The sequence below is a fragment of the Dromaius novaehollandiae genome, chromosome 34 (assembly GCF_036370855.1).
Source record: "Dromaius novaehollandiae isolate bDroNov1 chromosome 34, bDroNov1.hap1, whole genome shotgun sequence".
Taxonomy (NCBI): Eukaryota; Metazoa; Chordata; class Aves; order Casuariiformes; family Dromaiidae; genus Dromaius; species Dromaius novaehollandiae.
The window spans coordinates 914,640-928,333 of NC_088133.1; the positions used below are offsets into that span (position 1 = coordinate 914,640).

At 69.3% G+C, this 13,694-nt stretch overlaps 1 protein-coding gene across 1 annotated transcript in view; it reads left to right on the forward strand.

Annotated features, from left to right (window-relative positions):
- Window positions 1-13,694, forward strand: part of RYR1 (ryanodine receptor 1) — a 92,638-nt gene that overhangs the window by 58,264 nt on the left and 20,680 nt on the right. Inside the window, exons 58-74 of the mRNA XM_064503004.1 lie at window positions 223-338; window positions 757-824; window positions 1,372-1,493; window positions 2,810-2,859; window positions 2,950-3,010; window positions 4,103-4,341; window positions 4,743-4,824; window positions 5,919-6,049; window positions 7,321-7,635; window positions 8,432-8,672; window positions 8,928-9,015; window positions 9,400-9,492; window positions 10,378-10,392; window positions 10,894-11,064; window positions 11,516-11,575; window positions 11,885-12,022; window positions 13,229-13,341. Of these exons, the coding sequence (XP_064359074.1) occupies window positions 223-338; window positions 757-824; window positions 1,372-1,493; window positions 2,810-2,859; window positions 2,950-3,010; window positions 4,103-4,341; window positions 4,743-4,824; window positions 5,919-6,049; window positions 7,321-7,635; window positions 8,432-8,672; window positions 8,928-9,015; window positions 9,400-9,492; window positions 10,378-10,392; window positions 10,894-11,064; window positions 11,516-11,575; window positions 11,885-12,022; window positions 13,229-13,341 (2,103 nt within the window). The remainder of the gene's footprint in view (window positions 1-222; window positions 339-756; window positions 825-1,371; window positions 1,494-2,809; window positions 2,860-2,949; window positions 3,011-4,102; window positions 4,342-4,742; window positions 4,825-5,918; window positions 6,050-7,320; window positions 7,636-8,431; window positions 8,673-8,927; window positions 9,016-9,399; window positions 9,493-10,377; window positions 10,393-10,893; window positions 11,065-11,515; window positions 11,576-11,884; window positions 12,023-13,228; window positions 13,342-13,694) is intronic.

Here is a 13,694-nt window from a genome sequence, read left to right on the forward strand (position 1 = left end):
GGGTCTGGGGTCACTGGGGGAGATTTGGGGGCACAGGGGGAGATTTGGGGGCACAGAGGGACATTTGGGGGCACTGGGGGAGGTTTGGGGTCACAGGGGGAGATTTGGGGTCGCAGTAGGACTGGGGTCCACAATCCCTGGCACAGGGGGCTGAAGGACGTGGAGCTGGGGGGCTTTGGGGGGCCGGGGGTTTGGGGGTGCCCCACTGACCCCCCAGCACAGGGGGCTGAAGGACATGGAGCTGGACACCTCCTCCATCGAGAAGCGCTTCGCCTACGGCTTCCTCCAGCAGCTGCTCAAGTGGATGGACATCTCGCAGGAGTTCATTGCCCACCTGGGTACGGCCCCCCCGGACCCCCCCAGCCCCCCCGGGACCTCCCCAGGACCCCTGGGGACCTCCTGGTCCTCCGGGACCCCCCTCAGCCCTGCAGGACCCTTCTGGTGCTCCCTGGGACCCCCAGGACCCCTGGAGAGCCTGATGACCCTGGGACCCCCTCAGGCCCCCGGCAGCTTGTGGGGACCCCCATGTCCCCTCTGAGCCCCCCATGGTCCCTCTGACCCCCCCAACGGTCCCTGTCCACCTTGATGTCCCCAAGGCCCCTATGTCCTCCCCGTGTCCCTCTGCCTGCGCCCCGCGTCCTCCATCACTCCGTGTCCCCCTGCATCCTCATGGCCCCCTGTCCCCCCTGTCCCCAAGCCCCGTGTCCCCAACCCCCCCTGTCCCCTGTGCCCCCCTGACTGCCTGCCCCCCCCCAGAGGCCGTGGTGAGCAGCGGGCGGGTGGAGAAATCCCCCCACGAGCAGGAGATCAAGTTCTTCGCCAAGGTCAGAGGGGTCCAAAACGGGGCGGGGGGGGGGAGGGACAGGGACCCCAAAATGGGGGGCGGGGACCCCAAAGCAGAGGCACGGGGCGGGGGGGGGCAGAGTGGCTTCAGCACAGACACCCAGCAGCCCCCCACCCTGGGGGCTGGGGATTGGGGTGCTTGGGGTCCCTAGGGGGGTGTTTGGGGGTGGTGCCCCCATTTGTTAGGTTTTGGGGTACCCGTGGGGTGTTTGGGGGTGCCCCCGGTGTGCCGGGGTCTGGGGTCCCCGTGGGGTGTTTGGGGGAGCCCCTGCTGTGCAACAGCCCGAGATCCCCCGGAGGGTTTTGGGGGTGTCCCTGAGGGTCCCTTGGGGGGGTGTTTGGGGTCTCCATGGGGTGTTTCGGGGTGCCCCCACGCGCAGGGGCTGGGGTGCCCCGTGGGGCGTGCAGGTCCCCGTTGGGGGGGAGCTGGTGTGCAGGGGGTGGCTTGGGGTGCTCAGGGGGACCCCCCCCCCAAGCAGAGGCCCCGGGCTTGCCGGGGTCCCCCCCTGACCCGTGTGGCCCCCCCAGATCCTGCTGCCCCTCATCAACCAGTACTTCCACAACCACTGCCTCTACTTCCTCTCCACCCCGGCCAAGGTGCTGGGCAGCGGCGGCCACGCGTCCAACAAGGAGAAGGAGATGATCACCAGGTGAGGGGGGCCGCGGGACAGCCCCCCCGGCCCCCCCGGCCCGGGACATGGGGCACCGAGCCCCCCCAGACCCCCCTGCCTTGGGACATGGGGCACCGAGCCCCCCAAAACCCGCCCAGCCTGGGGGATGCGGCACTGAGCCCCCCCAGACCCCCCAGCCCGGGAGATGGGGTACTGAGCCCCCCGGCCCCCCCGGCCCGGGACATGGGGCACCGAGCCCCCCCAGACCCCCCTGCCTTGGGACATGGGGCACCGAGCCCCCCAAAACCCGCCCAGCCTGGGGGATGCGGCACTGAGCCCCCCCAGTCCCCCCTGGCCCAGGATATGGGGCACCGAGCCCCCCAAAAAACCCTGCTCTGGGAGATGGGGCACTGAGCCCCCCCAAAACCCGCCTGCTCTGGGGGATGGGGCACCGAGCCCCCCCAGACCCCCCCGGCCCGGGAGATGGGGCACTGAGCCCCCCCAAAACCCGCCCAGCCTGGGGGATGCGGCACCAAGCCCCCCAAAACCCACCCGGCCCGGGAGATGGGGCACTGAGCCCCCCCAAAACCCCCCCAGCCCAGGAGATGGGGCACCGAGCCCCCCAAAACCCCCCAGCCCTGGGAGATGGGGCACTGAGCCCCCCCAAACCCCCCAGCCCTGGGAGATGGGACACCGAGCCCCCCAAAACCCACCTAGCCTGGGGGATGGGGCACTGAGCCCCCCCAGACCCCCCAGCCCGGGAGATGGGGTACTGAGCCCCCCAAACCCCCCTGCTCTGGGAGATGGGGCACCGAGCCCCCCCAGACCCCCCTGCCTTGGGACATGGGGCACCGAGCCCCCCAAAACCCGCCCAGCCTGGGGGATGCGGCACCAAGCCCCCCAAAACCCACCCGGCCCGGGAGATGGGGCACTGAGCCCCCCCAAAACCCCCCCAGCCCAGGAGATGGGGCACTGAGCCCCCCCAAAACCCCCCCAGCCCAGGAGATGGGGCACCGAGCCCCCCAAAAAACCCTGCTCTGGGAGATGGGGCACCGAGCCCCCCCAAACCCCCCAGCCCTGGGAGATGGGGCACTGAGAACCCCCCAAACCCCCCCGGCCTGGGATATGGGGCACTGAGCCCCCCCAAAACCCCCCAGCCCTGGGAGATGGGGCACTGAGAACCCCCCAAAACCCCCCCCAGTCCAGGGAACAGGGCTCTGAGCCCCCCTAAATCTCCCCGGTCCGGGCTCGTCACCTCACTGTGCCCCATCCCCTGCCCGGGGGATTTGGGGTCCCCCCCGCAGCCCGCTCGCCCCTTATCTCGCTCTCTTCCTCCTCTCCTCTTCCTCCTCCAGCCTCTTCTGCAAGCTGGCCGCCCTCGTCCGCCACCGCGTCTCCCTCTTCGGTAAGGGACCGCGGTCCCCGGGGTCCCCCGGGGTGGGGGGCCGGTTTCGGGGTGACCCGGCCGCCCCTCACCCCGTCCCCGTGTCCCCAGGCACCGACGCGCCGGCCGTGGTGAACTGCCTGCACATCCTGGCCCGCTCGCTGGATGCCAGGTGGGACCGGGTCCCCGTGGGTCCCCAAGCGTGCCCGTGTCACCCCGATGCCATCCCTGTCCCCATGGGGCCCCAATGCCTGGTGCCACCTCGATGCTGTCCCTGTCCCTGCAGTGCTCAGTGCCACCTTGATTCTGTCCCCATCTCCGTGGTGCCCCGATGCCATCCCTGTCCCCACAGTGTCTGGTGCCACCCTGATTCTGTCCCTGTCCCCATGGTGCCCTGATGCCGTTCGTGTCCCCACGGTGCCTGGTGCCACCCTGATGCGGTCCCCGTCCCCTACGCCAGCTGTGATGTAATGCCACCCTGATGCCATCCCTGTCCCTGCAGTGCCCTGGTGCCACCCCAAAGCCATCCCCATCCCCGTGATGCCACTCAGATGCCATCTGTGTCCCCATGGCGACTGTGCCCCACTGCCCAGTGCCACCCCACTGCCCAGTGCCACCCCATAGCAGTGCTCGAGCTGGGCTTGCGCCGAGTGGCCGTCTGTGCCCCACGGCCACCCCAAGCAGTGCCCCATGGCTGTGGCCATGCCAAGCAGTGCCCCACGGCCATGGCCACGCCAAGCAGTGCCCCATGGCCACCCCAAGCAGTGCCCCACGGCCGTGGCCATGCCAAGCAGTGCCCCACGGCTGTGGCCACCCCAAGCAGTGCCCCACAGCCATGCCAAGCAGTGCCCCATGGCCGTGGCCACACCAAGCAGTGCCCCATGGGCATGGCCACCCCAAGCAGTGCCCCGTGGCCACGCCAAGCAGTGCCCCACAGCCATGGCCACGCCAAGCAGTGCCCCGTGGCCATGCCAAGCAGTGCCCCATGGCTGTGGCCATGCCAAGCAGTGCCCCACAGCCACGCCAAGCAGTGCCCCACGGCCATGGCCACCCCAAGCAGTGCCCCATGGCCATGCCAAGCAGTGCCCCATGGCTGTGGCCACGCCAAGCAGTGCCCCATGGCCACCCCAAGCAGTGCCCCACGGCCACGCCAAGCAGTGCCCCACAGCCATGGCCACGCCAAGCAGTGCCCCACGGCTGTGGCCACGCCAAGCAGTGCCCCACGGCCACGGCCGTGCTGAGCCGGCGACCACATCCCCCCCAGGACGGTGATGAAGTCGGGCCCCGAGATCGTGAAGGCCGGGCTGCGGTCCTTCTTCGAGAGCGCCTCCGAGGACATCGAGAAGATGGTGGAGAACCTCAAGCTGGGCAAGGTGACGCAGAGCCGCACCCAGGTGAAGGGGGTGGCCCAGAACATCAACTACACCACGGTGGCCCTGCTGCCCGTCCTCACCTCCCTCTTCGAGCACATAGCCCAGCACCACTTCGGGGACGACGTCATCCGTGAGGACCTGGGGGACACGGCAGGGACGGGGATGCTGCGGGGGTGGAGGGCCCGGGGCGAGCCAGTGGGATGGGGGCACATTGGGGACATGGGGACATATTGGGGACAGGGGGCACGGCAGGGATGGAAGCATGTTGGGGATGGGGGACGCAAGGGGATCGTTGGGGACGGGGCTACAGGGACACACTGGAGTAAGGGGTCATGGCAGGGATAGGGGACACACTGGGGACAGAAGACTGTGAGGACCACAGGATGCTTCAGGGACGAGGGGACAATTTGGGGACAGGGGACACGGTGGGGACAGGGCACCCCAGAGAGCAGGGAGACCCAGGGCAATGGAGCTGGCTGGCGGTGGGGGACACGGGGACACCACAGCCCTGACCGTCCCCTGTCCTCGCAGTCGACGACGTCCAGGTCTCCTGCTACCGGATCCTGTGCAGCATCTACTCGCTGGGTACCACCAGGAACCCCTACGTGGAGAGGTGAGGGGCTGGGGGGCAGCCGGGGTGGGGGGTGCCCATGGCCGGGGGGTGCCTGTGCCCCCAGCACCCCCTTTCCCTGCAGATTGTGGGGTGCCCGTGGGGTCCCTAAGGCCGGCGGGTGGCTTTGGGGTTGCCGTGGGGTGCCCACGGGGCGTTCGTGCCTATGGGGTGACAATGGCCCTGGGGGGCAGCTGTGGCCATGGGGTGCCCGTGGGGTGGCTGTGCCCCCAGGGTGGCTGTGGGGTGGCCGTAGCCATGGGGTGCCCCTCTCTATGGAGTCCCCATGAGGTGGTCATGGCCATGGGTTGCCCATGGGGTGGTTGTGCCCCCAGGGTGGCTGTGGGGTGGCCATGGCCCTGGGGTGCCTGGGGGGTGGCCGTAGCCGTGGGGTGCCCCTCTCTTCGAAGTCTCCATGGGGTGGTTATGGGGTGGTGGTGCCCATGGGGTGCCCATGCCAGTGGAGGTCCCCCGGGGTGTCCATGCTGGTAGGGTGGTCATGGCCATGGGGTGCCCATGGGGTGGTTGTGCCCCCAGGTTGGCCGTGGGGTGGCCGTAGCCGTGGGGTGCCCCTCTCTATGGAGTCCCCATGGGGTGGCTGTGGCCATGGGGTGCCCGTGGGGTGGCTGTGCCCCCAGGGTGGTTGTCGGGTGGCCATGGGGTGCCCCTCTCTATGGAGTCCCCATGGGGCGGTCATGGCCATGGGTTGCCCATGGGGTGGCTGTGCCCCCAGGGTGGCTGTGGGGTGGCCATGGCCCTGGGGTGCCTGGGGGGTGGCCGTAGCCGTGGGGTGCCCCTCTCTATGGAGTCCCCATGGGTTGGTCATGGCCATGGGGTGCCCATGGGGTGGTTATGGGGTGGTGGTGCCCATGGGGTGCCCATGCTGGTAGGGTGGTCATGGCCATGGGGTGCCCATGGGGTGGTTATGGGGTGGTGGTGCCCATGGGGTGCCCATGCTGGTAGGGTGGTCATGGCCATGGGGCGCCCATGCTGGTGGAGTCCCCACGGGGCGCCCATGCCCGTGGGGCGGCTGCGGCCATGGGGCGGCCGTGGGGCGGCCGTGGGGCGGCCGTGACCCAGGACCCGCGTGCCCGCAGGCAGCGCCCGGCGCTGGGCGAGTGCCTGGCCCGGCTGGCCGCCGCCATGCCCGTGGCCTTCCTGGAGCCGCAGCTCAACGAGTTCAACCCCTGCTCCGTCTACAGCACCAAGTCCCCCCGCGAGCGGGCCAGTGAGTCGGGGGTGACGCCCCGCCACCCCCCCAGGGCCGGGGATGGACCCCCGGCACCCCGGCAGGACCCCCACCCTGTCACCCGCCCGGGAGCCCCTGTTTGCCCCCAGCTTTGGGGCACCTCCGTGGCCCTGATGGCCCTCGGTCTCCCCGGGTTTTGGGCACCCCCTCGTGTCCCCCCACGCCTCCTGCTTAGCTCCTGGTTTGGGGCACCCCAGTGCCCTCAAATTGCCCCCAGGTTTGGGGCATCTCCACACCCCCCCACGTCCCCCACTTGCCCCAGCTTCCGAGTACCCCCAGTGCCCCCAGTTTCCCCCCGCTTTGGGGCACCTCCAGATCCTCCATGCCCCCAATTGCCCCAGCCTTGGGGTCCCCCCGATGCCCCCAGTTTCCCCCAGCTTTGGGGCACTTCCATATCCTCGATACCCTCCACTTATCCCTAGATTTGGGGTACCCTTGACCCCCCCCCCAGTTACCCCATCTTTGGGGCATCCCCACATCCCTGATGTCCCCTACATCAGGGCACACCTGCGTGCCCAGCGTCCCCAGCTTTGGGACCCCCGCACATCCCCGATGCCCCTCGCTTGCCCCAGCTTTGGGGTCCCCTTGTGTCCCCAGTGTCCCCAGCTTTGGGGCCCCCGCACATCCCCGATGCCCCTCGCTTGCCCCAGCTTTGGGGTCCCCTTGTGTCCCCAGTGTCCCCAGCTTTGGGGCACCTCTGCATCCCCGATGCCCCTCGCTTGCCCCAGCTTTGGGGTCCCCTTGTGTCCCCAGTGTCCCCAGCTTTGGGACCCTCGCACATCCCCGATGCCCCTCGCTTGCCCCAGCTTTGGGGTCCCCTTGTGTCCCCAGCTTTGGGACCCCCGCACATCCCCGATGCCCCTCGCTTGCCCCAGCTTTGGGGTCCCCTTGTGTCCCCAGTGTCCCCAGCTTTGGGGCCCCCGCACATCCCCGATGCCCCTCGCTTGCCCCAGCTTTGGGGTCCCCTTGTGTCCCCAGCTTTGGGACCCCCGCACATCCCCGATGCCCCTCGCTTGCCCCAGCTTTGGGGTCCCCTTGCATCCCCAGCTTTGGGACCCCCGCACATCCCCGATGCCCCTTGCTTGCCCCAGCTTTGGGGTGCCCCCGCGTCCCCGACGTCCCCAGCTTTGGGGCTCTCCCGCGTCCCCGGTGCCCCTCGCTTGCACCAGCTTTGGGGTCCCCTTGTGTCCCCGACGTCCCCAGCTTTGGGGCTCTCCCGCGTCCCCGGTGCCAGCCCCGTGTCCCCGCAGTCCTGGGGCTGCCCAGCCGGGTGGAGGAGATGTGCCCCGACATCCCCGACCTGGAGCGCCTGATGCGGGACATCGGGGGCCTGGCGGAGTCGGGCGCCCGCTACACGGAGATGCCCCACGTCATCGAGGTGACGCTGCCCATGCTCTGCAACTACCTGCCGCGCTGGTGGGAGCGCGGCCCCGACACCCTGCCCCAGGGGCCCTGGGCCACCGCCGTCACCGGGCAGCACCTCAACGCCCTCCTGGGGAACATCCTCCGCATCGTCGTCAACAACCTGGGCATCGACGAGGCCTCCTGGATGAAGCGCCTGGCAGGTGGGCAGGGGCGGGGGGCAGGGGTGGTGCCACGATCCCTTGGAGGGTCCCGGGGATGGTGCCAGGATCCCTTGGTGGGTCCCAGGGATGGCACCGGTGTCCCGGAGCAGGTACCAAGGATGGTGCCAGGATCCCTTGGTGGGTCCCGGGGATGGTGCCAGGATCCCTTGGTGGGTCCCAGGGATGGCACCGGTGTCCCGGAGCGGGTACCAAGGATGGTGCCAGGATCCCTTGGTACCAGGGATGGTGCCAGGATCCCTTGGTGGGTCCCGGGGATGGTGCCAGGATCCCTTGGTACCGGGGATGGTGCCAGGATCCCTTGGTACCAGGGATGGCACCGGTGTCCCGGAGCAGGTACCAAGGATGGTGCCAGGATCCCTTGGAGGGTCCCAGGGATGGTGCCAGGATCCCTTGGTGGGTCCCGGGGATGGTGCCAGGATCCCTTGGTACCAGGGATGGTGCCACGATCCCTTGGTGGGTCCCAGGGATGGCACCGGTGTCCCGGAGCAGGTACCAGGGATGGTGCCAGGATCCCTTGGTACCAGGGATGGTGCCAGGATCCCTTGGAGGGTCCCAGGGATGGTGCCAGGATCCCTTGGTACCAGGGATGGTGCCAGGATCCCTTGGTGGGTCCCGGGGGTGGTGCCAGGATCCCTTGGCGGGTCCTAGCGTCCCCGGGCGGGTCCCAGGGATGCAGGGACAGTGCCGGCGTCCCTCAGCGGGTCCCGGGGCGGGTGCTGGCATCCCTCGGTGGGTCTTGGGGACACGGGGATGACGGTGGCGCCTGTCCCCGCAGTGTTCGCCCAGCCCATCGTGAGCAAGGCGAAGCCGGAGCTGCTCCGCTCCCACTTCATCCCCACCATGGAGAAGCTGAAGAAGCGCGCGGGCAAGGTGGTGTCCGAGGAGGAGCAGCTCCGCATGGAGGCCAAGGCCGAGGCCGAGGACTCGGAGCTGCTCATCCGCGACGAGTTCTCCGTGCTCTGCCGCGACCTCTACGCCCTCTACCCGCTGCTCATCCGCTACGTGGACAACAGCCGGTGAGGGCACGCGGGGAACGGAGAGGGGACGCGGGGACGTGGCCAGGGGACACCAGGACGCTGCCGGGGCTTGGGGACGTGGTCCTGGGACGCGAGCATCCCCAGGTCCATCCCTGCTGTCGCAGGGGGGAGTGTGGGTACCGGGGGGCCTGGGGGTCCCTTCGCGGTGGCTGTGGGGCCCTCGGGACCCCTGCTCGTGGCCGTGGGGACCGGGGCGCCCCGAGGACCCGCTGACGGTGGCCGTGGGGCTGGCAGGGCCAAGTGGCTGACGGAGCCCAACTCGGACGCGGAGGAGCTCTTCCGCATGGTCGGCGAGGTCTTCATCTACTGGTCCAAGTCCCACGTGAGTGGGGGGCACTGGGGGGATCCTGGGGGGGGGCTGAGATGACGGAGGGACACTGGGGTGCCCGGGGGTGCCCGGGGGGCCCGGGGGGATGGAGGGACACCAGGGTTCCTGGGGAGCTGGGGCGATGGGGGGACCCTGGGGTACCTGGAGGGACAGCGGGATGTGGGGAACGGGGGGGCATGGGGGGGGCCAGAGGGATGGGGTGTCGGGGGGGGCCGGAGGGACCCAGGAGTGCAAGGAATGGGGGTACATGGGGGGGTCACAGGGAGGGGGGTCACTGGGATGCCTAGGGGGGATGGGGGGATGCAGGGGACATGGGGGGACATGGGGGGCGGCCAGTTGGGGGTCGCTCACGCCGTGCCCCCCCCCCCCCCCCGGCAGAACTTCAAGCGGGAGGAGCAGAACTTCGTGGTGCAGAACGAGATCAACAACATGTCCTTCCTGACGGCCGACAGCAAGAGCAAGATGGCCAAGGTGGGGGCCGGACCCCCAGCTGCGCCCTGACCCCGCCTGGCCCCTCTGCTCCCCCTGTCCCCCCCGAGCCCCCCAGCCCGCACCCCAGCCCGTGGCCCCCATCCCCCTGCTACCTCCCTTGCCTGGTTGGGGGGTCTCCGTCCCCCCATCTGCCTGGTGCCCCCGAATCCTCCCTTCTCTAGAGGGCATCAACCTCCCCCCAGCCTGGCTGATGCCCCCCAACTTCCTCCCTTCCCCCTGGTACCCCCAAATCCCCCCTTATTCAGGGGTCTCTGTCCCTCCCCTTCCCCCCTGGTACCCCCAAATCCCCCCTTATTCAGGGGTCTCCATCCCTCCCCTTCCCCCTGGTACCCCCAACCCACCTGGTCCCCCTGAAACCCCCCTTATTCAGGGGTCTCTATCCCTCCCCTTCCACCTGGCACCCCCAAATCCCCCCTTATTCAGGGGTCTCCATCCCTCCCCTTCCACCTGGTACCCCCAAATCCCCCCTTATTCAGGGGTCTCCACCCCTCCCCTTCCCCCTGGTACCCCCAAATCCCCCCTTATTCAGGGGTCTCCACCCCTCCCCTTTCCCCTGGTACCCCCAAATCCCCCCTTATTCAGGGGTCTCCACCCCTCCCCTTCCCCCTGGTACCCCCAACCCACCTGGTCCCCCTGAAATCCCCCTTATTCAGGGGTCTCTATCCCTCCCCTTCCCCCTGGTACCCCCAAACCCCCCAACCCACCTGGCACCCCCAAATCTCCCCCTGTTCGGAGGTCTCCATCCCTCCCCTTTAACCCGGTACCCCCCAACCCCCCCCCCCCAATCCCCCCCGGGGCCGTGGGTCGCGGGGACCTAACTCTGTCTCTTCTCTCCTGCCCTGGCCTGCGGGTGCCGGCGTCTAGTCTGGAGACGGCCAGGTTAGCGCTGCGCGGGGGGGCCGCAGGGACCCCGGCCCCATAGGGCCCCCCACGGGGTCCTGCCCCACGGGGCCACCACGGCTGGGACCCTCAGCATCTACAGGGTGTCCCCCACAACTGGGACACCCGGTCCCCGTGGGGTCCTGCCCCCCGAGGGTCCCGCAGCTGGGACCCATAGCATCCGTGGGGCCCCCACGGCTGGGACCCATAGCATCCACAGGGTGATCCTACGGGCCACCGCGACTGAGACACCCCGTCCCCAAAGGGCCACATCTGGGACCTCTAGGGCCACCAGGGCTGCGTGGCACTGGGTGCCTGGCCCTGAAGGTCCCCATCCCCGTGGTCTAGGGGTCCTGGCCCTGACGTGTCCCCGTCCCCGTCCCCATGGCGTGGAGGTCTTGCCCCATTGCTGGGGGCTGCGTGGCCTCAGGGTCCTGGCCCGGATGTCCCCACCCGCGTGGCCCAAGGCTCCTGGCCCTGACGTCCCCGTCCCCGCTGCAGGGGGGCGGCTCGGAGCAGGAGCGGACGAAGAAGAAGCGCCGGGGCGACCGGTACTCCATCCACACCTCCCTCATCGTGGCCACCCTCAAGAAGATGCTGCCCATCGGCCTCAACATGTGCTCGCCCACCGACCAGGAGCTCATCAGCCTGGCCAAGACCCGCTACGCGCTGGTGGGCGCGGGGAGGGGGCTGGGGGCACTGATGGCTTTGGGGTGTGGGGGCACTGGGGAGAAGGGCTGGGGGCGATGGGATATGGGGCCGGGGGCAGCGTGGCGGTGGGTTGGGGGTCGGGGCTGGGCTGGGGCTCTGGGGAGGTGCTGGGGTGGTGGATGGGGGGGTCCTGGGCTGGTGGGGTGTGGGGCTGGACTGGGAGTGCTGGGGTGATGGTTTGGGGGTGTGGGGGTACTGGGGAGAAGGGCTGGCGGTGGGGGTATACGGGGCTGGGGGTGATGGGTATGGGATACGGGGGCACTGGAGTGATGGTTTGGGGTCCTGGGGGTCCGGGGGTGATGGAGTAGGGGGCTGGGGGCACGGGGTTGGTGGGGTGGCGGGTGGGGGGTGAGGGGGCAGGTCCCGGGGTGGGGACAGCCCCCAACACGGCCCTGTCCCCCCCCCCCCGCAGAAAGACACGGACGAGGAGGTGCGGGAGTTCCTGAACAACAACCTGCACCTGCAGGGCAAGGTGAGCCCCGTCCCCAAAATGTGTGTCCCCCCCAAAACCCCCCTGTCCCCCCACGCCTCCCCCATAAACCCCATAAACTCCTGCGTCTCTGCTCTAACCCCCCCGTTCCCCCCCCATAGTCCCCTCTGTCCCCACTATGTCCCCATGGCCACCCCAGTGCCCATGTCCCCATGTGCCCCTGTGTCCTTCCATGTCCCCGTGGTCCCCACAGTGCTTGCGTGCCCCTGTGTCCCCCCACCATGTCCCCACGGTCCCGTGGCCCCCGTGGTGCCTGTGTCCCCGTGGTCACCGTGTCCCCGTGTCCCCCAGTGCGAGAACTCCTCGTCCATGCGGTGGCAGATGGCCCTGTACCGCGAGATGGCCGGGAAGGCCGAGGACTCGGACAGCCCTGAGAAGATCGTCCGGAGGGTGCAGGAGGTGTCAGCCGTGCTCTACCACCTCGAGCAGGTCAGGGGGCCTGGGCGGTCTCGGGGGGGGGCCAGGGGTCCTGGGGAGATCCCTGGGGTGCAGGAGGCCCCACCACCTCATGCAGGTTGGGGTCTTGGAGGTGGTCTGGGGGGTCCCTGGGATGCTCCTGGGGTCCTTGGGATGCTCTGGGAGGTCCCTGGGATGCTCTGAGGTCCTTGGAGGGATCCCTGGGCTGCTCTGAGGGTCCCTGGGCTGCTCTGGGGATCCCTAAGGTGCTCTGGGGTCCTTGGAGGGATCCCTGGGATGCTCTGAGGGTCCCTAAGGTGCTCTGGGGTCCTTGGAGGGATCCCTGGGATGCTCCTGGGGTCCCTGGGCTGCTCTGGGGATCCCTAAGGTGCTCTGGGGTCCTTGGAGGGGTCTCTGGGCTGCTCTGAGGGTCCCTGGGCTGCTCTGGGGATCCCTAAGGTGCTCTTGGGTCCTTGGAGGGATCCCTGGGCTGCTCTGAGGGTCCCTGGGCTGCTCTGGGGATCCCTAAGGTGCTCTGGGGTCCTTGGAGGGATCCCTGGGCTGCTCTGAGGGTCCCTGGGCTGCTCTGGGGATCCCTAAGGTGCTCTGGGGTCCTTGGAGGGATCCCTGGGCTGCTCTGAGGGTCCCTGGGCTGCTCTGGGGATCCCTAAGGTGCTCTGGGGTCCTTGGAGGGGTCTCTGGGCTGCTCTGAGGGTCCCTGGGCTGCTCTGGGGATCCCTGGGCTGCTCTGGGGATCCCTAAGGTGCTCTGGGGTCCTTGGAGGGATCCCTGGGATGCTCCTGGGGTCCCTGGGCTGCTCTGGGGATCCCTAAGGTGCTCTGGGGTCCTTGGAGGGATCCCTGGGATGCTCCTGGGGTCCCTGGGCTGCTCTGGGGATCCCTAAGGTGCTCTGGGGTCCTTGGAGGGATCCCTAAGGTGCTCTGGGGATCCCTAAGGTGCTCTGGGGTCCTTGGGGGGGTCTCTGGGCTGCTCTGAGGGTCCCTGGGCTGCTCTGGGGATCCCTAAGGTGCTCTGGGGTCCTTGGAGGGATCCCTGGGATGCTCCTGGGGTCCCTGGGCTGCTCTGGGGATCCCTAAGGTGCTTTGGGGTCCTTGGAGGGATCCCTGGGATGCTCTGGGGATCCCTGGGGGGTCTCTGGGATGCTCCTGAGATCCCGGGGGACTCCGGGTGGTCCCGGGGGCGCCAGGTCACCCGGGTGACACCAGTGTCCCCCCCCAGACGGAGCACCCCTACAAGTCCAAGAAGGCGGTGTGGCACAAGCTGCTGTCGAAGCAGCGCCGGCGCGCCGTGGTCGCCTGCTTCCGCATGACGCCCCTCTACAACCTGCCCAGGTGGGACACGGGGACACGGGGACACGGGGGCACTGGGCAGCTGGGAGCACTGGGAGCCTCCGGGGGGAGCCCAGAATCCCCCGAGACCCGCAGGGGGCAACTGGGAACCCACGGGGGGCAACTGGGAGCCCAGTGGGAAGACGTAGGGGGCAACTGGGGACCCCTCGGGAGCTCCTCAGGGCAACTGCGAACCACCGAGGGTCTCCTGGGGGCGACTGGGAGCCCATTGGGAGCCCCTGAGGGCAACTGGGAACCGCTTAGGGCCTCCTGGGGGCAACTGGGGACCTGCTGGGAACCTCTGGGGGCAATTGGGGACCCCTTGGGGGCTCCCAGGACAACTGGAGACGCTCTGG